Genomic DNA, 25,841 nt, shown 5'->3' with positions numbered 1-25,841 from the left:
TGAGACGTATCTCTTATTTGGGTCATCCATGAAAAAGTATTACTTTTTATGCTAAGATTATTATTTTTTATTGTGAATATCGGTAAGGTTCACCCGTCTCACAGATAAAAAGATTCGTGAGATCGTCTCACAAGAGACCTACTCATTGAGTATTTATCGATCAGGTAATTGAATTAAAATTATAATACAAAGACAATTATAATATAATTTTTTATATGTTTTTTTTACTACTATGTTCATTATTTACTGAAAAAGGTAAAAAAATTTGTAATTTATCATTCTATGTCTAATTTAAACAATTAAAATCTGTATCAACTAAACAAAAGGATTGGTCGTCGAGGAAGTTACTGGTCCACCGCACCCGCAACGAACTAACTCGTACATAGTCACAATAACTTCATGTCAAAAAAGCATAAATTCATGAACCAGCCTTCACAAATCCAAGGGTAAAAGCGTAAATTAACTCTTTCACCTCATGAACCCAAATATTGTGGCCAATTTAGAATAACGCAAAATTCATGCATCCTCTGTAAATAGCAGGAACACCCCCTGTATTTTCCAATGTAGTTGCCAGGTTTCTTAGAAGTATATATACGGGGAGTCCGGAGTCCTACGATATATCTTCCTCCTAATGTACAACCCCCATTCGGAGATCACTCAGCAAAAACTGACAAAATCTACACGCGAAATACAGCTGCGAACACATAATCAACGATCCATTGCAGAACAGAAGGCAAAATATATTTCAATTAGGTAGAAATTTGGGGGCCCTGCATTGATAAGTAATCGTACTACATATTTTTGCGTTGAAGAAACAAGTCATCGAAGCACTAGTTCGAATTTCAGTTATTAGGTTTAATTTCTCCACCTTTCTGTCATCGATTTCAGCTGATTTTGATTTGTTGAGTGGTTTTTCTTTTGTCGGCGTGGTGATATGTTTGATTATGTTTCTTCGGGATTACGCGGTTGATTTTTTGTATTGACATTAGGCTTTTTGCTCCTTGCGCAACGGCTGCGCATTTTTTTCTTCTGTTTTGTTTTTGTTTATGTCTGGGATTGGTTTTTATAGTTTTGGTGCCAGCAAGGTTGAAAATGTTGAATGTTAACTGGCAATTCTTGTGGCGTCTCTGATTGAATCTTAGGTCCCACTGACCCCAAATGTGGTTGTGCCTGAGATGGTTGATTCTGGTTACTGTTTGCATGATTTAAGTGTGGGTACTAGACATTTAGTACATAAAGATGTCTGTGATAGTCAATTATGGTTAATTGCTGCTCATCTAGCCAACTCTTGTTCTGTGATAAATAATTATGTTCTTCGGTTTTCCTTTCTTCGATAGGTTGAGCTGTAAGTTTCATAATTAACTGCCCGGTATTCATCAGCAAAGAGCTGTGTATTTATTACATTCTATTTGTTTTTTGGATTTTCCAGGACTTTCTGATAAAATCTTGACTTACACTTTTTTTTAGATGTGAACAAACTGACGCCGTAAAAGCTTCCAGATGGAAGTTGATATGCCGGAGTCATTTTTAATATCTAGTGCCATGAAATGTTTCCTTAAATTCCAGAGTCTTTAATGATAGTACTTTAGGGATGCTAATGAGTTTTTTATTTCCTTATCTTTCGTAAAATTGGAAGAGTTGTGCTTGCCTTTGCTGGTAATTAGTTGGAACTCGGAAATATTAGAATTTAGTAAATATAAGCTTTTTATCATGTTGAGTCTGGGATTTGAAATATCAGCTTTGGCTGGAGTTCTGTGGGGTTGAAGAGTGACTTTTTGATTTAATTTGTAATGTGGAAACATTTTAGTAAAGAAATGTCTATATCTTGTTTGATATTTCAGAGAATGGGAAAGGGAAGTCAGTAAATTGTTTGGCTTGAACCTTTTTGTCATCTTTCCATCTCTAGGTGGTGGTGGAGCTATAATCGATTCACTAATTTTTTCTCCGTTTTCCTATCTCCTAGGGATATTGAACTTTTGAAGCAGAGTGACAATTCAGATTTCTTTTTTCCCATTACTAGTATTCCATGGATCTAAAGGCTTCTTCTCAAGACCTTTCACCCTCAGATTGCGCCAGTGATTCCGAGGAGAAAGAAATCAGTGAAGGCGAAGATGAAGACGATGATCGTAACCATAAGCATCGCAAGCGAGAGACAGGCTCTCAACCACTGGATGGTGATTTTCTAAATCAAGTTTCAACAAGACCATATAGGAAAAGGAAGCCTTTTGATAATGGATTTCCTTACAGAGAAGGAGATCCACAATCTGGTGAAACCTCGAAAAATCATAAAGGGGCCTCAGAAAGAAACTTCTTTACGAGATCTGAAAAGAGACTTACAAACAGGACCCCATTTTCTAGAGTTCCCATGGATTTGAACCAAAGAATTAGGGCAAACCAATCACTTTTAGCTGAAGCTGGCCCTGTACTGGGTAGGGGAATGGACCCTCTCTCCTGGGGTTTGCACAATTCCAGGCTTGGCATGGTTGATGTCACAACTCCGATGGTCCAATCTGGACCTGTTCCTTCTGGCCTGCTTGCAGGAAGGGGACTGGCAAACATTTCTAGTGCACACAGTGCATCATGGAATGCATTTGGAATGGTTCCAGGAGTACCAAATGGTGGGCTTGATGGACTTCGCCACTTAGGTTTACAGGGGGCATTGAGACAATCTATTAATCCAGCACTAAATATTGGCCTTCCTCGGCAACGTTGTAGAGACTTCGAGGAGCGTGGTTTTTGCTTAAGAGGTGATATGTGCCCGATGGAACATGGTGTTAATCGTATTGTTGTTGAAGATGTTCAGGTATTGTCTAAATATTTGTACTACTTTGGAGTTTTAAATACTTTGTCATTCGATATAAGTTGTTTGTGTTTTTTCATTCAGACCTTTACTTGATTACAAATGTTAGAACTGCTTGATTAAATTCTATCCTTGAAACTGCAGGGCCTTTCACAATTCAACCTCCCTGTTTCACTTCCTGGTTCACAGCTTCTGGGAACTTCTGGGAATGGAGCTTTACCTGTAATTAGCACTTCCTCCAGCTCATTAGCAAAAAACAAGGATTTTCATGTGACAAGTGGCAGGCCTGGAATTACTGAAGATGGTTTGGGGCTGAATGGTGGTTTTGTGGGTGGCTCTGTGGCAGTGGGATCTGATGTTTATGATCCAGATCAACCTTTGTGGGCAAATAATAATACTGAAGCATCAGCATCACTACTAGCAGTTAATGGATCAAATGCTGGTGTTAAAGAGTCCTCTTTGGATACAGATACGTCTGGTCAGAAACAAATTGAATCATATGAAGGCTATGATGAGAAACCGATTAGAAGTGCTTGCACTTCTGTATCTCAAAGTTTGTCTGGTTTGGGAATACAAGCTAGTTCAAAAAAAAGATTCGGAAACAAAAATATAATTGATTCTACAGGGACATCCTCCAGTTCTATTGATCGGGATATCAGAAGCGAGGAGGCAGCCATTGTTGGTCTTCAAGCTGTTTCCCAAGGAAAAGGAATGAATGCAGATGACAATTCTCCACAAGTTAAGGAATTGTCTCTGAAGCCATGGAGAGATTCAATATCTAATGTTCGGAAACCATCTCAGAAAGCGATTCGGACTCTATTTGTTAATGGCATTCCTCTAAAAGATAACAGGAAGGAAGCTCTTCTTTCACATTTTCAGAAATTTGGGGAAGTCATTGATATTTATATTCCAATGAACAGTGAGCGGGCTTTTGTTCAATTCTCGAAAAGGGAAGAAGCAGAAGCTGCGTTGATGGCACCTGATGCGATTATGAGCAATAGGTTTATCAAGCTTTGGTGGGCAAATCGAGATAATACTGTTGATCATGGATTAAGTGGCATGGGTGGTTTGCCTATAATGTCTCGAAGAAAGATAGACGATCCTGCTCCCAATGGGAGAAAAGAAAATCTTCATGCTGCAGGTGGCAAGGACAATAATGCATATCCTTCTGTTGCCCAATTGCCAATCTATGATCATCTCAAACCCATGGTTGCTAAAGTTTCCAAAACCCCTCCGCAGCAAAAGAAATTAGAGAATTTAGAGCTTTTGAAAGAACTTCGTAAGAAGCAAGAGATGCTTGATCAAAAAAGAAATGAATTTCGGCTTCAGTTAGACAAACTTGCGAAACAAGTAAGCCGGATTTATTTTAGATTAATCTAGAGGAAATAAATATTCATTTTGGACCGGCAGTGCTACATTTGTAGAATTTCTTCTCCTTGCATATTAAGTTTCTAATGTTCTTTACTTCTGAAGCTGACATCTTTACTTCTGAAGCTGACAGATGTCTTATATTTAGAGCGTTTGCTAGGCCGAGTCTCTAGTTTTAGAGCTTGTAAATGAGTAGAGGTATGGGTGAATATGGGGGTTATGAGTGTATGAGAGTAGTTGGGGAGCCGTGTATTCCTAGGGGATTGGCTGTGAATTTGATTGGCAGGTGCCCTCCGCCAGTTGCAAAATTTAGTATAAAAACTGTGGGATAATGGAGAATTTTTTTAGAAAAGAAATTATATATCTCAGACATTGTGTCCTTTATCGTGTTTTCTGCATTCATTTGAATTACTATTTTCCTTCTGGATAAGTGATTGAATTCCACATCTAAAATATTATTCAATTTCTAATATCGGTCGCAACTATCTTGCCACTCTCAATTTTTCATTCTTTTGCAGTCTGTAGGTGTCAAAGATTTGACAGTATCAGAGGCGTTTAAAAGTCTTGAAGGTGAGTCACTACCTGATGATGCAAAAACTGAAACTACCAAGGCACCTGGTACCCACGTAATTGCTGAAAACACTAGATCTGCTGAACATGCGGTACAACATACTACCACTTCAAAGCCTACTATTCTGCAGCCATCAAGCTTGAGACAAATTCGTCAACCTGCTCTGCTAGGGACACCATTTGTAGGAAACAGATATAAGTTGGACAATCGCCCAACAGCATTCAGAATTATTGCGCCATTACCAGCTGGACTTGCAAATGTAATTTCCAGAACTCTTATCATATTAATTGAAATTTTCCATTGTTTTGCCTTTGTTCAATCGAGCTGGCTGAACAAATGGCCACAAACATACACTTCATCTTGAGGACTGTACATGGTAATTCTAGCCAAATTTATTCGACCACGATTGTTGTTGTTACTTTCTGTTGGATTTGGAGGCCAAGGAGAGGATTATAGAGATTATTTTTGCCTTTTGCCTTTTGCCTTTTGCCTTTTGCCTTTTGCCTTGTCCACTTCCATAGCGTTGTTGACATTGAGCTTCTTTTTGTTAGGTTGCTACATTGAAAGAACACTTCTCTACTTACGGTGATCTTTCTTCAGTGGAACTGGAGGAGTCGAAGCTTCAAAAGATCAATGATAATTCAGTACTATCTGATGTTTCAGCTCTTATTTCTTTTACAACAAGGCGTACTGCTGAGAGGGCATTCTTGAATGGTAAATGCTGGCAGGATCACAATTTGCAGTTTATGTGGCTTGCGTCTACTAATTCTGGAAGAGAGGGAGGCGATGCTTGTAATACTTCAGCTTCTTCTAGCATGCCTTCAGATGCTAATGCTCATATCCAGCCTGACAGAGATGCTACCTCGATTCATTCTCAGAAAAGTGATGCCTCGGGATGTAGTGAACCGGAGAACCAGACAAAAGAAAGTGATGCAGACTGTGTGGAAAAGGGAGAAGATTTTCAGCCTGTTGCAACCTTGGTTTCGAGCGAAAACAATGCATCATGAAGTTTATGCCTTGGAAGCTGGTTCAAGTTTGTACAGCAAGTTAAATTTCGTATCAGATGAATATGTAATCCTCAAGATTTAGTTGCTGCTGGACTGTCTTAAGTTTTCTTTCATTTTTGGAAAATTTAAGAGAAATCTCTGATGACAAAACTGCTAGCCATCAGCAACTCTTGGTAACTTGTATTCGATGTGCTATTTCCATTAATTTTTTTGGCGGCGTGGATCATAATTATAAACTTCTCTATGATAGGTGTATGGTTTTGTTACTTCTCTTGTAATCTGATAGGATACGCTGTATATGCTATTCAAAGTCTAATTTCCTCATCTTATATCAAGTATTCATTTACACTATATTAGAAGCTTAAATTTACAGAAAAAGTTGTACATAAAAATATTGAATGTTAAAACAAAACCCCTAAGCTCATGGTATTTAAGTAAAAAAAAAAATTGAATTAGTAATGTTCATGTAAAATGCATGTTAGCAAGTCTCAGCTGCTTGTCCACAGGCAAATATCCTTTCAACAATATGCTCGTGCGATGCAGCAACCGCAATAAGGCATCCGCAGTGTCATTCTCGCTCCTGTCAATCTGTAAATAATCGGCACTCTCTCTGTGTGTGACCCAATCAAGAATCCTGTCCGTTGATGTCCATATGTAAGAAGCTACAGATTCCGCAGCCATCTCCCAACCTGTTCCCGATAGGAGAGCGGAAAGGGTGACAGGCAGGTCACTCAGCACACTTACCTTATCAGCAACCAAAATGGGCATGTATTTGCAGCAACTGCCACATAACAAGCCTAGAAACCGTAATGCCTGCATAAAAAGGAAACCCACAAAGTGATCACTATAGTTAGCCACATTCTTTTCTGCGTTATATCGACCTAGCTCGTGGACTGCAAAGGGTTACTTTTGCCAAAAATTACAGTTTTATGCTGAAACGGGTGCAATGGTCTTTTGAGTTTTCATATGCTAAGGCGTACAGTGTGTGATTTCTACACGTTTTGAGTGATAGACAGAAAGTACACTCCGGTTGTCTCTGGTTACAAAGAATCAATTGAAATACATCTAATCATTGTGCACAACCATCCAAAAAAAGTAGCAAAACTAACTTGAACGGAAGGAGAGGAAATGGAATCACAAGAAATCCAAAGAGAAAAACCAAGTAAAATTATAACCCTCCATTTTAGATATTAGGACACCTTCCTCCCCCCATTGGAAAAATAAAAAATTATAGCTAGGACAACCAGAAATTTGTATAACACAATAAGCTCAACGTGGCAAACTCCAGGAAAGGAAGAGGAGAAAAGGTAGAGGAGCAACATTAAGGAAATCCTATGAAGGTTCCACGCTTCCAGTCGTAGTGCAAGTTCTCAACATGAACACACATTTGATGGACACAAGCTACGTATGATTAAATGTGCATCAACAAGGTATAGAAATGAAAGCGTGTCAAATCAGATTTGGTAATTACTAAAATTATACTAGTCCTTAACAAGATTTTATTATTATTCACTCTGAAAGATCTTCTGCTATATCTCCAATATATTTTTACTTATAAAACAAGGTAATAATTGTATTCTGAATTAAAAGTTTTAGCTCCTTTGTCATCTGTGTCTCTGGGATTTTGTTTTGTTGCATTCTTTAAACACTGTATTTTAACTATTATTCAAAATTCAACCAAAAATGAAAATGGAATACAATTTTCTTTATAGCGACGATGTTTAACTCGATTCCAAAAGGCAATGGATTTATTTGGTTCATACCGTGGAAGGGTGACTTGTCACACAGAGAATTTCAGCAGTATCAACTAGCCATTGTCTTCTAACATTTTCTTCTGTGTCTTGCAAAGTTACAGCGATTTCTACCAGAATATTCCAGATAACTGCAATTTCAAGACTTTTGTAAGTCTACTGGCGTGGATCCTAAGAATGTAACATTATTTAATTTGATAATCAGCACACTAACCTTCTGAATCAGTGTCCAATATAATAGCTTTCCATTTTGCAAGCTCCAACAGAGGAACGGAACCAATTCGAACTAGCGCCACTTTAGCCTGAATCTTTTTCAAAGTTTTCAAATCTCTGTTCTTTTCTTTGAAATTTGAATCCAAAACCTGTAGGAGAAAAATTATTTGACAGCTCCAAGCTACGCGGTTTTGCAATAACAATTAGAGCTGCAGAAGCTTAAAAACAACAAGGGAAACGGTACCATCAAAAGATTTGATAGCCAACTTTGCCGAGCCTTCCCCAGGCATCTAATTGCTTCAGCCCATTCCGCACTGGAATTACTATGATATAATCCAGTATCGGTCAAGTGAGACCACGGCAACATTTCAAATAGAACCTCCATACAATGCTCCAAAGTATATGCATAGTCATGAGCCTCTAAAGCAGATTTGTTTAAACAAAGATACAATCCCTTCCAGCATAAAACTCTTAACGAGACTTTCTGTGCTTGGTTGTATTGATCAGAAGACACAAACCACAGTATGAAGGCAGCTAGATCATCAAAGAGCTTTTCTAGTCTAGAAAAGGAGAATATCTTCAACAGGGCTCCCAGGTGCAAGAACACTAGTGACTGCAGATTTGACTCAAGTGTCTTCAGTCTTGGCAGATCAGATAGTTCATCGAGGAAGCCAAGGAGAGAATCAAATTGGCTTGCATGTGATAAAGAAAACAGGAAACATTCCTCCCTGAGTGTTCTCCTCGAGGCTAAATTTCTTGAAGGCACTTCGGCAACCTGATCACTATATTTCATGCATCGTCTGATGACTGCACCCCAATCCAATGATGGCAATCTTGGAGCATGTGAAAGACATCGCAAAGCACAAGCAACTGTGCTGATATTAGTTCTGGTACCAAGCTAAAAAAAAATTACAAACAAAGTGAAAGCTGATTAGAAATTAGTGTTTGTTGCCCCAACTTGTAAACCTATGAAATCACAATGACAGACGTCACAAAGCACAAGCAATTGTGTTGATATCAATTCTGGTACCAAACTGTTATATATGTGTGTGTGTGTATCAAACCAAAATGATGGCAAATCAGTAATTTAGTCTTTATTTTTCGAAATTGTAAACCTTTAGAATGAAAGCCTACCTCGGGATAATTCACATTTATCAGCCACAAAGACAGTTTCATGACCAAACTGTCTTCAGCTAAGCCCAGAGGAATGGACTTGTGAACACCAGATTGGTTATGCACAGCAATCTCCTCATATGAGGTTTCTTCGGTAAAGACATAATGCCTGAGAAATGTGACTGTCCACGATGCATAATGCTGCAATCGAGGATCATCAGAATTCTGAGCCACAAGAAATAGTTCTTGAATCAGTGTGAGCAATTCCTGCTCTAGAACCAGATTCGAAAGCAGCGGACCCAAGGCATAAGAAGATTCCTGCAGGAAATATAATATCAACCCATTACAAACACAATAAACTTGTTTTGACTCCATTTCCATATATGCTTACAAATGCTATTTACCTTTTAAAAATCAAAACGATAACTTCCCAGATACTAAGATGTTTAATTGGCTATGGGTGATAATCACATTCAAAAATAGTATATTCCATCGCTCAGATTCATGCACCAAAAGTTTCTTTTGACATCCACTAGGAAAACCATATAGCACAAGGGTATGGGCGTGGGCGCAATCTTTTGTAGTCGGGAAATATTTAATTTTACATAGGTTAAGTTGCAAAAAATTTTACCATATGTTTTAGGAGGGAAGGGCATATAATGTCTCCTCTAAGAAATTATAAAAATAAACACGAGTGACTTGAGTTGGCAACCTTTTGACTGAATGTGGTATGCAAGGAAGGTAAACGGTAATGTGGAATCAATATTCCAGCACTAGCCCCTAATGCGTTTACAACTCCAAGCATTCCTCCTAGATGAATAATTGGAGGGTGAGGACTGGAGTAAGTTCTCCTAAATAATGCCAGCAAACCTTTAACAGGCTCGACTTCTAACGAGTGCACCCCCGCATTTAAAATGATAGAAAGAAGACTTCCAGCTCCTACACAAGATGCCATCAACAAGCATTGGTGGAAGGTATCAGATAATTCAACAGATAGCAGCAGTTCAGAGATTAGCTCCATGAAGACATTCACAATATGGACCAACTCAGTGCGATCGATCAATTCAACCCTTTGGCAGAAAAGCACTATAGATGGAATCGCAAGACATGCTCCTACAGATGGCATTTGCCAACCTGTTTCACTTACAGCTGACTTAGAAAACAGGAAATTTGCACTAGGAATAATCCACGAAAAGATCAGATCTTTTAAATAACAAACTGCATCATGAGCGCCAGCCCTGTATAACGCACCAAAAGAATTCCCCAAACCAATGATAGGTCCGGCAATACCCCATATGTCCTCCAGATCCAGACTATCAGAATCCTCTCTCAGAAACTCAACAGTACCAGGTTGGGTGGAATCATCTGTTCCAAGAGGAAAATATGAAGCTAGCTTTTCAAGAATATGAGCTGAAGATCCAGTAAACTGGCATATCATCTGGACCAAGCTTCTAAGGATTTTCCTCAACAAATCAGTTTCCTGCTTATTGAATGTGTTCTTTTCGTGTAGAGTATTAGATTCAGAATTGACTCTAGTCAGTAGATCTTGACACGAGAAACCCAATCCAGTTCCACAAGCTCCTTTCACAAGGGTGCTCTTGCTAACAGATGCCACCTGTAAGATAACAAACCAAAGCTAACTGCCTAACTGTATCACAACATCCAAGTTAACCCAGCTAGATAGAGATATAGTTCCAATTTCAAAGAATAACAGGATCACCATCCAAATAAATTGACATCGAAATTGTGGTAACCATACATGATTCATGCATCTAACATGTAAAAAATAGATTAGAGGGTTCAGAAAGGAGATTCAGTGATTCTGCCAAAAAAAGGAACCCAATGAAGAGAATTTTCAATGACTTTTCTAATTAGAACGAGTGACACAATTTCAATTAAAAATTTTATATGCATAATGAATAATGCACCACAACATATAACATATTAAGCAACAAGAATGTTGCAAAATCATATATGGTGAAGCACAAAAATCCAAGTTTCTAAGTCAGACCATTCTCAGTCACAGCCAAGCCTCAGTGGTTTCTTACTGCAAATAATACAAACTATTAAGCACCAAACCTCAATGAGTGCATTGATATTTTCAAACTTTTGCTTGTGATCAGTCACATGCAGGCAACATGATATCAACCCAAGAGAAATTGCCGCCGACCACTGGCGATGTTCATGCTCATACTGAGATAGCCAATTGAGCAAGAACTTCGAAGCTACTGACTTGATGGTGTGTGCAGAAGGTGGTAGTACCTACATCAGAAAATAGCAGTCAGGGATCCATATGATATGTGACAAAGCATGTATCTTAAAGCACAACATAATAGACTTAATTTAAATCAACTTGTGATGTCATTATAATTCTTGGATATACCCATCATATGATTTAGATCTCACCCAAAGTTCCTTGCATAGCTCCTAAGTTCTGTAAAGATATAAAATTAATCCTCCCCACAAACTTACCTTGAGCACTCTGAATTTGTGTAGGAGCTAGAACAGCCATTGGGATCCAAATTTATAATTATTTGCAGTTGACTCAATTCCTAATTTCGTTTAACACTGGAACTCTTCTAATCATTTTACTATAATGAATTCTATCTACAATCTACATTAGAAAAAATAAGTTCCTGTTTCATGAAATTATTTTAGATGAGCAAAGCAGCACAATGAATCCATGACTGGTTCTTAGAATCATGAAAAGCATCGATGTTTCTGACCGTAGGCAAGGAACGGTCAGAAACATGATAAGAATGATCCATGTGGTGAAAAGAAACAGATGATTATATAGTATAGATGATCGAATTTCTATGTTAATCACCAGACAAAAAGCTCCCAGTGCAAGAGCCATATTTTCAGCGGATTGAGGGTTTGCTGTTTCAGCTAACCTTGTTATAACCTGCATGATTATGATTAAAAAATTCAAATTGAAAATTTTTCAGAAAGCCATGAATTAAAGCAAACGACAACCATAAAAGGACAAAAAGTATACTAAACCTTCAAAATATAATCACCAGCCTTCAAAGTTTTATCTGGCACTGTATGCGCCTTTGCCTCAAGTACCATGATGCCAGACCTAATCCATCTCAACATAAAAGGTTTCCAAGATTGCAAAGAGAAAAGAGCAAGCAAGATATTCCTCGAGAGCTGAAGAGAAGCAGCTATTTCCATGGTTGCATCCTCATATACAGCATGCACATCCTGTTGTCCCAGTGCACTGGTGCTCAAAGGCCAGTAAATTCAAAAATAATGTAAACATGACACAACAAACTTGTTTTCTTACTTTTTGGTGAGTCCTATCTTTGGGAGTAGGGATGACAAGTAAAGCTGCACCAGGCAATTCTTTAGCCCTGTGGTTACTACCTGTAATAGAAATAATGATGGTAGCAAGAATGTACATATTTGAATCCAAACATATATTTCAGAATTAAAAATGTCAGTCGTAATTACTTGAACATTGAAACTCAATGTGTGTAACATCATTGTCGAAAAATTAGAATTTGAAATTGATTGAGAAGAATGAACTAGAAAGCAACTCGATTCTTTAGAAAAGTTGATAGAAATAGCATCGTGTGAATACACTAACCGGTAGGTTCTTAGGTGTTTGAATGTGTATGCATCAAGCAATGAGCAAAGATGGATAATAACATCATTCCACCAAACATTGACATTATATAATTTACAGAACCAATTGGTTCGTACCTGAAGTAAATATAACGTCAGGGACAACATCTAACAGCTTAACGATTTTGTTTCCAGAGACCTTTCTCTGCTTTACAAATCTTTGTCTTGTGCTGCAAAAATATAAAAAATATCGATGTGAGAATTTAATAATTTCTATCAAAAAAGTTAGATAGCAAAAATGGAATCATCTAACATGTGCTCATGATTTATAATTTTGACTTCAAATTCTTCCACTGCTTTCAGTAATTCAGGGTTATCCTGAGAAATGAGCAATTCCATGTTCCTGCTGCTGAAATCTGGTATGCTATTCTGAATATGCACCCCCTGGTTAAAAGGGGCATGTTAAGAGCCAAAAATTTTAAAATATTGAAAAGCAAGGACAAACATATAAAACCCTGACATCCACTTAAATTATAACGATAAGTTCTAAAAGAACTGTAAATGCCCTAGTGCCATCATTTTGCTACCAGATTCAGTAACAATATATTCTGCAAAAAACGTGATAATAATATAGTACAAACAACTAACCGATCCATGAACACATTCAAAAAACCTAAAGCCTACCTCATACTGCAATAAAGCAGCAAAGGCAGCTTCTTGAGCAAAAGTCCACAAAGAACTTTGACCAACTTCTCTACAGGTTACAATATTCCACAATATGTTCACGACACTTGTAGCAGCTCCAGGATATGCATCAGCATCCATTGACCCCCACTTCAGAAGCAGAGAAAGGCTAGAGAGTGAAAAAAGTATCGGAACATTAGAAGTAAGTTCTCATGGTATCTGAAGAGAACTTTATCAGGAATAAATCCTACATCAGGCTAACAGCAGAAGAAACTGAAAATTTCTCAAGATATATGAACACACCTAAAGGGCAACTGAAAAAATACCCATATTATTGCACTTCTCCAAGAATATCCAGAATGAGAGACATTTTGAAGACAGCACTAAAATAAGTAAATAATGCCCACGAAATATGAAGGAAGATATGAGTGAAACACAACAAAGAGTACATCAGTACGGAAAATTGATAACTGACAGGGCTCAATTAAAAAAACTTAATGTAACTCATAGAAGTCTATTAGCATAACTATTTCGGGTCAGTTACACATGTCTTATCCATGTAGTTACACATATCTTATCCATGTTTGTAATTACATCAAAAGGTCCAAGCCCTAAATTATTAGAATCATTCACAATTTGTATTCCTCAAATCCGTTGTCTAAACTCATGTAATGAGAAAACACAAAAAAGAGATGCATGCAAGAACAAATGGCTTGAAGAATTAAGGTCATTAAAACCTTCTTCAAGATAAACATCTGAGCTTATAGTTATGTAATATTTCTCTACATTGTGCTAAACAAATTGTACAAAGAGACATTATGTCTAAAATCAGGCCTGATGGCATATTCAAACCTCATTTTATTAAAAGAAACCTTAAAAAAACAAAGGGAAAGAAGGAAATAAACTTGAGGACAAGAGTTCAACCAATGGAGGAGCTAACTGCCCACACTTGGCCCAAAAAAGTGTGTGTGTGTGTATTATAATTTTTAGACCCAAAATTTTGCTAATATTATACGTCTAGCTCCCCGTACTAAACCCAAGAAACAACAATTTTTTTCTTAATAATTTATTGACCCAAATTTTATATTCAAATTATAAAAAATTTACCTACTATACTAACCAGATAGACTGTTAACCTTCTACACTGTGTTTTCTCATCATGAGTCATGAATTTCATACACTCTGATTAACAGTCATTTCAATTCATATTAATCATCTTCCATATTCTATGAATTTCATCAAAATTTAGGTTCGATTTTTCTTTCAATGTTCTTCAATCGTTCAATTGTTTTTAAAGTATGTGTCTTTTTTGCGAGCGGGAATGAATTCATGCATGCATATTTTTTAAATGTAGGGTTTATATTTTCTATCAGATTTTGTTTTGATCGTCGGTTCTGTACACGTTCGTCGTCATTTTTCCAACGTTTCCCATCAACTAACAGGTGTTTATGGCTGTGTGTAGCTTGTGTTCGAACCTTATGACACGTTATTTAAGGCTGTCAATTAACCGATGTCCTTTTTCTTGCTTTATTAATTACTGTATATTGTTGCTTACACTGAACTACAATCCTGGCTCCGCCCCTGAGTTCAACTCATACTTTTTCAAACGGAGTCCTAAACATATGCTCAAAAGATCAATCCAAAGGCCAACAGTTGCTTTTAAATGGATTTAAATCTTAAAGTTCAACATAATGCAACTAGAAAAAGAACGTGCCGGAGTGATTATTTACCCATGAGCAACAAGAGCATTCCCCAAGTAGTTCCGTGCGTGCACTTCAATCACATCCCAGGCTGTGTAAAAATCTGAGCAAATAGCAACACAAGATCATAAATTTTTAAATCGTAATTGTATCAAGAAAAAGCAAAGCAAGTATGCATTGGAATCATATCTCAGGGCTACAATCCTGTCATGACAAAAGGAATCCACGAGAATGTTACGAGTAGAATGCTGATATGACTGAAGGAACATGCGTTAAAATTAGAGTGCATATCCAAGTGTGAGTAACATCAGTGAGCACAGCCAATTGTAATTTAGTTTTAGGGTGCTAGCAATATTAGAGTTCTTCAGCTCTCAAACAGTCCCTTTGGGTTCATCATCGAAATCACGGAATAAGGGTAACAGAAAAACCAGCTCTGAGAATAGCTCAGTACTGCCCATTATAATATATACTGCTCGGTCTGCAATGAAAGGGCTGTTACTGAAGGAGTGACAGGATTTGGAAAAATAACAAGGAACTGGCTGGTTGTTGTCCAATAAAGATGTAATTGGAGGTTCCCTTCAATTGTTAAACCACAACATTTTGTGGAGATGGACCGGAGGTAGGACAACAATCTTAACACAATATAACATTACAAAGCAATCATAGAAGTCCGAGACAAGAGCACCACTATAAATGTCTCCCTAGGTGCGTAAAAGAAAGAATTGATGCAATCATTTCAAAAAAAGTAATTCAGCAAATTTTTCACAATGCAGGCAATCATTTACCAAACAGCAGAACAAGGAAAGAAGAGACTATAAGCAAACACTACTCATATCATAACACGAGGATATAATTTCAAGTGACTGGACAGCATTTCAAACAATTTTTTCTTGGTAAAGAACTGAAAACATAAAAGATAGATATACCAATGACATCTGCTTCACAAAGGCAAGCAAGGCTTTGGAATCCAAGAGACCGAACTAAATGATCGTGGTTTTCAATGCAAGCCTGTTGATTCAACTAGACAAATTAGAGCAATTCACACAACACATACAAAACCCAAGACAAAAGCAAGACATCACACCTCAACAGACAATATAAGGTCCACACCTCGATCAGGGTTTTGTTTGCAGACATCTAGAATAGAAACGGCGATACTGATGCAGATACTTCTTTCAGATGCAAACTGCTTTAATACATTTTGATGCAACGCTCCCTAAATTTCATGAGAATATCAAAGAAATGGAACATTTACTTGTCCAAAAGGAAGATAATAAAGCATAATGGTAGAGTATTACTGCAATACAATCATAAAAGTAAAATAAAACACAAACCACTCAAACCTCATCTTTTATTGATTCAATTTTTTTCTTTTTATTGTTAGCATTCGTGGTAGCAGTAGCACAATAAATTTAGTGAAAAATAGTTGGTGGATAACAATTTGTCCACCATCCAATCTTAGTAATCTTTACGTGTTCAACCTCACATCTAATTTGAAACAGTAAACATGTGTAGAGATAAAATTTTACAAGTCTATGGGTATTAAAGAAGAAAACCATGCCACAATTCTACACAGTACCACATATATAATCGAGTTTTTATGGTTTTAGTTTTAAGATGATAAACATGAATTGCAATCTTCTGACAAAAAATTGGATCATTTTTTTTAAAAAAAAGGCCATGCACTTAACAATTTGTTTCCCTGTTTCCTCTTCCAACTTGCTTATTTTTAAAGTTATTTTATTAGGTACAGCAACAACTGTGAAAATAGTACTTGATTCAAGGCAACCATCACTGCAATTAAGAAAAAAAATTAAGACAATAGACACAATTATGCATGATTTTAACAAGTTCATGCTAACCATCCTAGTCCGCCCTTTCCTTACACTATTCAAATTAAAACTAACTATTAGCACAATCAAGACGAACAGCATGATATTAATACTTGCAGAACTGCACAAGTGCAGATGCTGAATGGCACACGCATGATGCATAAATATTAGTATTGAAAGAATAAGTGACCACAAAAATTAATATATAGCTTTAATCATGAAACTAAAGCAAACAAATCACAAGTCCTCAAGCTCCAGCCTTAAACATGAGATATCACGAGCATGACTGTTGTCTATTGTTTCAGCTTTAAACTCAATTCATTGTTTTATGTTCCAAGATTATTTCATGAGTTCAAAGAAACTACAATTTGATTTCATAATTTTTTTGTCCCTTTCTTGAAAGGTATAAATAAGTGTTGGATAAGGTACAAAGATGTGGCATCCAAAAAACGTTGACAACAGGGAACGTTTTCTGAAGAATTGGTACAAAATTGGTGAAAGTAGAGAACCCCCTGATATGCTGTTAACTCTAGCAAAAGATGATAGAACAATGACTACAGAAATCTGGAAGAAAGTCAGAAAAATCTAAGGAATCAAAAGGTAACCAATTAGAAATCACTATCAACTTTATACAGATGAATTCTAGTTTAATGACATAGCAATAGAAAAAGATTCCTGATCAAACTAAATTAAAAAAATAGAATCTTACACGCAAAGTTCCAAAGACACGATCATTTATCGCCCATGTCTTACAAATCATGCGTACTGCAGTAGCTTTTATGACACTGGAAACAAATACAAAATAAAAACCAATCATTAACAAAATAAGAATCAAATAAACACATAATAAGAGAGGGAAGAGAACCTTCTGTCACAAAATGGTGTAACATTTCCTGTTTCAAATTCTAATTGAGTGGCACGTGGAATTTAATTATGGTCCACTAACAGCAATTTGAAAATGCCATTCAAATGCTATTGAAAAATCATGTAAAATACCTACAATAATGAAAATCGTCGCAATTCACACCAACTAATAATGAAAATAAATTTTAAATAGAAACTATTGGGGAAAATTCATACATTCAACATCATCAAAAAATGAATTCATGAGTATGTATAACTTTCTAAAAAAACACGGTTTAATTTTTAAATTATAGTAAAAAAATTTATTTGTCAAAATATAGTTAAAAAGTAGAAGTTCATGATTTCAGATAATCTGCCATCTTAATATTAACATAATAACACCACAAGAAATAAATTAATTATATTATTATTATTATTAAGAAATAAATTAATGATATTTTTAAAAATATTAAATATAACAATATTAATAAAATTAACAACGATAAAATAAAAATATTAACGAAGTAGGCACTAACAAAATTTCTGCTAAACTAAGATAACTGGCACAATTTATTTAATTTGAAAAATAGATTTGGTTTTTGTTTTTGGAAAATAAACTAAATAGTTTATTCAGTTTGGTTTTTGCTTTATAAAATTTATTCATATCAAATAAAGTGATTTTACATAAAAAAAAAAACGATTTTATATGAGATTTTTAATATAAATTTCTATTTTTCAAAATTTTAAATTCGGTTTATTTTTTTATAAATAAAAAATCAGTCTATTCTATATTTTCTAGTATTTTTAAAGAAAAACCATACAAGCACCAAAATATTTTTAAAATATATTCATTATCTTTGCCCATAAATAATGAGAAAGGATACTCTCATTTGTTATGGAATTTAAAATGAATTAAAAAAAAATAAGCCCATTTGGTTGTTACACCACAGCCAACGACGGGATCAAGACAGAATAGCATTTGCACGGAAATTTCGAACTGCCATTAGTGGACCTTAATTAAATTCCATGTGCCACTCAATTAGCATTTGAAACAGGAAATGTTACACCATTCTGTAACAGAGTGGTTTTCATACTCAACTTTTTACCTCTGCACGACGAATATTTTTTTGGAAAAATATTGAACTCCCAAATAATATGAAGGAAATAAATTTAGCCAGGGTTTGGAAATTTAAGAAAATCCATAATCTAAGCATGAAGAATATGAAAAAAAAAATTCACTAGAGGATCGAGATATTATCTAAATCAGTCAGTGGTTCCCAAAATTAAATTTCGTATCCTACTAGGTTCAGGCTTGAAGTCTACACAAAGCAATACACGGCCACCTACTAAGTATGATTTCTACAGCAGGTGTTGTTCGGGACCTCTAGCTGTCCTGGATTATGGTTCACAGCACAAGAATTGCTCCGTTGCGATGATGCCGTGTGTCTTTTGACTAAATATTTCCCTTTAGTTATGTTTACCGGTAACAAAGTAATTTCACCTTAAAGTTCATCTATAAAATTGGATAAATAATGCTTCGACATATTTTGTTGAGCTATTAAGGACGGAACTGTGCATGCATGTCAGCTCAAACCTTGAAAAGACATACACTAGTTGAGAAAATTACCGCGTGATCTAACATATATGCGATTAAGTAGAGGAACCAAGGGCAGAACATAGAAGTGAGTTAAAGAGTTTCATTATCACTACACAAATACACCCCCCCCCCCCCCCCCCCCCAAAAAAAAAAAAAAAAAAAAAACCCGCCCATCAATATTGTCTTTCAGAGGATAACCATACATTTATACACAACCACTTCAAAAATAAGAATAGTTACTGGATACATACGGATTCACATCGTTGTTAAGCATTGGCAGAAGAATCTGAACTACCAGAGGTGTCATTGCGGAATGTGAAGCAAGTGACGGAAGCAAACCTAAGAGTTTTAACTGTAGAAGCGATAAAAAAAATAAAATTACTAGCAGTTTGATATCCACAGATAATCACTTCTTTTCTTACAAAAACACAACCATGCATACAATCAAAAATAAAGAACATGATTCATGAGTTTCAAGTCCTGGCTCACCAGCATGTCATGAGCATCATTGTCTTTATCTTTACTAGAAAATATATGACTGTAGAATAGAATGGCTAACAACAATGGAACACCGAGCTTAGGTTCCAGACTACTTCCAATAGCCAAGAGATCAATGACAGAGTCTCCCCGTTGATGCAAGAGAAAGACACTTGCAATAGCACAGAGTACCAAAGGCATTTCTGACAGACGAAAAGGATAGAAGGCATCATGTGGAATGGATTGATTCAAAAGCACTTTAACACGAAAGATACATTAGGACTGAGACATATATTAACAAAGCATGAAAATGGTTTAACCTGTCAAAAAGCTTCCCCCAGAGTGTGTGATTGTCGCACTCTGCTTGTGTTCAATAATTCCTACACAATACTCTCTTACAGAGGAACTCCAAGTTTTTAATCTATTTTGCTCTTCATTGGTGTACGCTTTCCAATTAGAAAATAAATTGATATAAACCAAACCAAGCGACAATGATTTATCCTGCAACAGAAGAATTTTGCATAAATAGATCGAGAAGACAAGCCAAATAAAAACCATGTTTATCTTTTAGTCTTTTACAAATAATTAAAAAATTTCGTAGAAACATGCCACACAAGCACACTTCCACAAAAGGCGAGGTTCATAATTATTTGATTAATAATAAAATAGGAAAATGTAATCTAGTAGCGGAAAGCATACTTGTTTTCTAACTCGATCAATGGCAAGGTTATAAATCAGTAAGCCAAGTAGAAATAATGACGACAAAAATTTTTACCGAGGTGATTAAGCAATACCTCAAACCACAGATTCCTTAGAAACCTAAACATAAGGTGTCCGGGAGTTGTGATAGACTGCTGTTTCCATTGTCCAGCCGGCTTTTTCTTTGGTGCAATCAGTAAAGCAGTAGCAGTCTTCCCCAGGATAGAGAGTATATCACTAGCTATTTGTTTAATACACCTAGATGGAGAGGAAACAAATGCAAGGGCAGGAAAAATGAACAAAATTTCTTCAGTCAACTCACTTGTAACGGCATTCATGTCATATTCTGCAAAACCATGCGAAAGTTCATAACATAAATGTAGCAAAGCGATTATTTATAGAAGCATGCAAGCGTTTGAGAAACATTCCATAGAAAATTTTAAATACACCAAATGGCACATGCTAGGTGACTGAGGATTAGTGATGCAGTGCAAGATGCCTTTTAACACATTGAGATCGCCCCAAGTCCAAATAACGCGACTCAAATGAGCAGATTTAGGACGATGTCGGATTTGGAAAAGAAATAGGCTACTTTGATTTTAAACGGACCAGCAAACAAGACTCGTGACTTTGTCACGAGCCAGACAAGATTTTGGGCAAATTCTTTCATTTAGGCTTTCAAATTCGCGTTTTCTTCGTTTTTAGTAAGTTTCTGTTTTGTCAATAAATTGATCTTGGAAGACCGAAATTTGGTTCCAATTTGATTTCCTTAATTACGTTAATTACATCATTCCTATTTTTCGAAATATTTCCCAATTTTGGTAACTGTGAATATGTTCTACATAAATGTGCTTTTGAGGTATGGACACTGTTTCAAGTGAATAAAATCAAATTGAGTATTATTTTCAATTTTTTCCAAATTTTCCTAGCATTCTCTGTGAATCAACATGTTAATTCTTTTTATTATCCGCTTCCACTACATCAATTAGTTAAACCGATAGACTGAGATAATTGCACATTAATTAGCATCGAATAAGTGATGGATGAAATTGTATCCAACTACGTGGAACCAAACAGGGTTTTGCAAACTTGGCGTGTGCTTGTGATTATCAAATTCACTTTTGGTTTGATCTTAAATGGTTTTGAGTTTTGACGGACTAATTCTTAACCCCGCAGATCTGGATCACAAAAATGAAAACAACCAAAGCATACTATTGGAGCAGAAAACATTACCCCTTTCATTTTTCCATCTCAACAGAAACAAAACCAATTGCAGTACAGGATATTGTTCGTGTTCAAGCTCCGACTGCACGAGAATTGGGAACAAGGATAACATCACTGAGGAAAATTCAGCCATATAATTAAGGTTAAGCTCTTTTTGAACAACCAATAAGCGCCTTGATGCATCTAAATTTTTTTCAACCCCACCCGAACACTCGCGAAAATCTGTATGCAGCAATAAAATTGCTTCCACCAATGCCAGACCACATAATTGAGCCTCATGAACTAGCTGATATCATTGAGAAACCAGTAAAAAAAATTATCTAGAAAACTAAAATCAAATGAGTAAAAGGGAACATAATTAGCATAAACAAAATAATGACAGGCTGAAAATAGTGTGCAAGAGAAGTGTGAGATTTGTTAATGGCATAATAAACGTACAGATCTCATTCCAACTAACTGCCTCAGCACCACCAGATATGCATCAACCAAGCATTCAACAACATAAGAAATATTCGCAACCTCCTGCAAGAAAGGACAGGGTAGTACGGCGAAACTTCAGACAAACTGTAATCTAATGATTCCTGAGAGATAAATGTTTATGGCACATTTCAAATGGAAATCAGGTACAAACAACATCATTTTGAATAAAATTTATAACTTACTTCCGCGTTCTTAAAGGAGAAATATTTGAGACGCTCCGATAACAGGTTGACTATGGGAATTGCCTCTTGAGGAAATGAGCAACAGAAAGCCAGTATCGTGGAAAATAAGTTCCTCACAAATGCCGAACTATGCCCCATAACCGGAACTTTAACAACCAAATAATTCAAGAAAGGGCCCAAGAATTCACAAACTGCCTCCATTCCCAGATGCTTACACTTCAGTATAAATAAAACTACCTGTTTCACTAGTTCGCACTGAACCTCGTTTCCACATGAAAGAATCTGCAGAATCCAAAGCATTTGTGCGTTACATGGTACAAACAAGCAAATAAATAAAACTTCACAATGCCTTTTCTTGAATGATAAAGAACAGACCGAATAAAAAAATATGTTATATGTCAATCTAAACTAAAAATGTCTAACGTAAGAAAAAATAAATATTAGATAAAACCACCTTAACGAAGGGATGAATTTCCGACGAATGAAATTTGAAAGAAGACAGTTTCTCTTGAAATCCAAACCTTGCAAGAAATCCAATCGCTTTAATGAAAACACAGCGAAATTGGGGACTCGATGAAGCTTCGAGTGCAGAATGGATTTCCAATAAGGCGTTGGAGATATCAAATTTCGAGTCTTCGACCAATCGGCAGAGTTCCCGCGTCGATTGCTCAACGACAGCCGGGGAGGCGGAATGGAGGCAGTGGTTGATGGCAACGACTCCGGCGTCGGATGAAGGCGCGGAGCGAACCTTCTCGAACATTGAGATAACTGCGAGTCGCTGAAGCGAGGGTTGAGGGATTCGGGTTTTCTCCAACAGTGGAGCGTAAGACTCCATCGTTGTGACTGATTCAGAGGGGGAGACACGACGTTGAGAAATAGTCCACGCTTAAATAAATTCTCTTCAGACAGACAGCTGTTTCAACAGACTTACAATTAAATTTAAGAGACTATCTGTTTTTAAGAAATAAAAACTTAAATTGACAAAAAATTTAAAACCATATTTCTTATTTGAACTTGATACGTTTCCGTGATTTTTATTAAGTTTTTTAAAATTTAAAAATGGAATTTAAAATTTTTTACTTTTTATTTTTATATAATTTTTAGAGTATTTTTTTTCAAAAATCAAAATTGAATTTTAAAAAAATTCACTTTGAATTTTAAAAAATTACAAATCATACAAATTATAAAATATGAGGTGTACAAATTAGAAGCAAAAACTTGTGTGAGACGGTCTCGCGAGTCGTATTTTGTGAGATATATATTTTATTTGGGTCATCCATGAAAAAATATTACTTGCTAAGAGTATTACTTTTTATTGTAATATCGGTAGTGTTGACTCGTCTCACTTATAAAGATTCATGAGACCGTCTCACAAGATACATACTCTAAATTAGAAATTTAGGTTAAGAATTATAAATATTTTTAAAAATATGCAAAGCATGGTAATATAAAAATAAGAAAGAAAACTACAATTTTAGTGGCCTAAGTTTGACATTTCAGAATTTTGGTAACTTATGTTATTAAATTTCTAGAACGTTATCTTTATTATTTTTAAAATTTTAGATATTTTTCTATCAAATATCTTATCTGGTATCTTTATAAACTTTACAAACTAACAAAAATAAGAAAGAAAACCACATGTATATATGCGTGTCATCGAGCTTCTGGTGGGCTAGGGAAATGCTCTTGAGATCTAAAGAAACGGGCTCGAACTAATTGGGCTCAACTTTAATTGAAATTGGACATTGTCAACTGGAATCAGTAGTCTGTGTTTGGGTCATTGTCTATAGGTGACCCATAACTCATAGCAGCCTTTCTAGTGAAAAATGTCAAATGAAATCCAATTTGCGATACCCATATCTCACACAGAGATTCAGATATTAATTTTTGAATTTGGGGTTTGGATGAAAAGATTCTTTATTTTCGGATTCATTATTCGCAAACATACACTTTTTTCCATATAAAATCACGAGCAAAACGTAATGAGCTTAAATTTTTTTTAAAAAAAATTTAAGCTCTAATTTTACGAAAATCGTGTTTTGAATATTTAAATTTAAAGGTAAAATTGATGTTTTGATTGAAACTAAACGTGTTGAATTTCGTTATATGATATCAAATCTTGATAATAGATAGGGTAGCCTAGGTGTATGTGGAGATCCCCTAGCCGGCACATGGACAAGCACAAAATGACATCTCAAAGTCAAAAAGGCAAATATTTCAAATTAATTCGATGGCCCCATCTTCCTAGCTACAACCCCAAAAAAAAAAAAACTCATTAGGAAAAATTATTTTATACATTTACCAAAGTGAAAGAGGATGAATAAAATACGGCCCTAAGAGAAAATATATCAACTATTTGACTTTTGAACACGTACATTTTTCCTTGATTGAATGATATGTATGATGCCTTATAGTTCAGTTCATCTGACACTAACATCACAAATTTGAGATTAAATTTTGGATTCAAAACCAATTATGATACATTATAGACCAAGTTAAAAAAAATAGGTCTTATGTGAGACGGTTTCACGAATCTTTATCTGTTAGACTGGTCAACCCTACCGATATTCACAATAAAAAGTAATAATCTTAGCATAAAAAATAATATTTTTTCATGGATGACCAAAATAAGATATCCGTCTCACAAAATACAACATGTGAGGCCGTCTCACACAAGTTTTTAACAAAAAAAAATTACCAACGATAGTATCCATGTGTAATTCTGATATTTGTGTGAAAAAGGTTTAAAGTTAATGAAATCAATCAGTGAGTTTGACGTTGGGCTTCACGGGTGCTTACATTGAGTCAAAGTGGTGTTTGGGTCGGTTCGAGGGCCCAATGACTTGAGAATGATGGATGGGACTGATTATTTGAAATGACAAGACTTAAATTGTTTTTGTTTCTTTTATTTTATTAGATAATAGATAATGACCCAATCTAAAGTTGCATGGCTGTGTCTGTTCTTGGTCGTCCATGATCTTCAATATATGATTTTGAAAAATATGAATAAATTGGTTATGAGTAATTGGGATTTCTTCTAGCATAATCCTTTCAATGTTTAAGTAAGATAGATTATGAAAATATGAAAGACAAGGAAGAAAATTAAAACGTAGTAAGATCACGTTTGATTGGAAAAACCAATTAACTAAAACATTTTTTTTAAAAAAATTGATTTTTTTACAAGTATATTGTTTAGTACAAATCTTTTTTACAGAGGAAGATGAATATACATAATATATTCATTATTTATTTGTATTTAATAATGTAAATTTTCCTATTTCTCTTCTACCCCATTTATGATACGTTTGGTATGTCTCATGTAATCCTTGAGCTGATTCAGGAAAATCATGATAAATAATCCGATAGATACAACAAAATGTAGGTTATTTGTGGGAAGTTTCGAGCAGGCATTAAGGTACTACACAAACCACGCATCTAAGAGTAAATATTTAGTTATACATGCGAGACAACGGAAAAATCAACAGACCCAACATGTATTGATCATTAGATGCACTATTAGACGAGAGTAGTGCCGAAGGTAACATTCCTTCCAAATTTATTCCCCAAAAAAATATGCTTTAAGATAAGACTCACAAAAAGAATCTCGATCCAAATTTCCCCAAACATGATTACACCTAGAGTCAATTCAAAAATAATATGAATGAGATAGCAGGTTATATTTATTTTTTGGGGTAAGAAGTTTAATCCGATCCATCCGTATGAATGAAGA

General features: G+C 35.6%; 2 protein-coding genes across 6 annotated transcripts; one reads left to right on the top strand and one right to left on the bottom strand.

Moving 5' to 3' along the window:
• Positions 1-609: 609 nt before the first annotated feature.
• On the top strand, positions 610-6,075 carry LOC142549853 (zinc finger CCCH domain-containing protein 41-like). Of its 5 annotated transcripts, none has more exons than XM_075659050.1 (5): positions 610-753; positions 1,964-2,803; positions 2,945-4,150; positions 4,687-4,998; positions 5,291-6,075. In XM_075659050.1, the coding sequence occupies exons 2-5, from the start codon at positions 2,027-2,029 to the stop codon at positions 5,744-5,746; spliced, it is 2,751 nt and encodes a 916-aa protein (XP_075515165.1). In that variant the 5' UTR covers positions 610-753; positions 1,964-2,026; the 3' UTR covers positions 5,747-6,075. The 5 variants fall into 5 exon arrangements, with proteins under 5 accessions (XP_075515165.1, XP_075515164.1, XP_075515163.1 ...); XM_075659049.1 differs by having other exon boundaries at positions 611-853; positions 1,986-2,803; XM_075659048.1 differs by having other exon boundaries at positions 611-853.
• A 31-nt stretch (positions 6,076-6,106) lies between these two features.
• LOC142549852 (protein RST1) lies at positions 6,107-23,016 on the bottom strand. Its single transcript, XM_075659046.1, has 25 exons — positions 22,566-23,016; positions 22,112-22,393; positions 21,888-21,971; positions 21,459-21,735; positions 20,321-20,571; positions 19,847-20,027; positions 19,539-19,729; positions 19,301-19,401; positions 17,319-17,394; positions 15,862-15,993; positions 15,704-15,785; positions 14,808-14,880; positions 13,078-13,246; positions 12,707-12,837; positions 12,532-12,623; positions 12,113-12,192; positions 11,827-12,030; positions 11,651-11,728; positions 10,903-11,085; positions 9,536-10,438; positions 8,845-9,141; positions 7,955-8,608; positions 7,712-7,859; positions 7,510-7,628; positions 6,107-6,559 (listed from the first exon to the last, which is right to left on the bottom strand). The coding sequence occupies exons 1-25, from the start codon at positions 22,944-22,946 to the stop codon at positions 6,209-6,211; spliced, it is 5,520 nt and encodes a 1,839-aa protein (XP_075515161.1). The 5' UTR covers positions 22,947-23,016; the 3' UTR covers positions 6,107-6,208.
• Between the last annotated feature and the right edge of the window lie 2,825 nt (positions 23,017-25,841).

This window comes from Primulina tabacum, chromosome 6, assembly GCF_025594145.1.
Source record: "Primulina tabacum isolate GXHZ01 chromosome 6, ASM2559414v2, whole genome shotgun sequence".
Classification (NCBI taxonomy): domain Eukaryota; kingdom Viridiplantae; phylum Streptophyta; class Magnoliopsida; order Lamiales; family Gesneriaceae; genus Primulina; species Primulina tabacum.
This window is presented reverse-complemented; position numbering and strand designations above follow the sequence as displayed.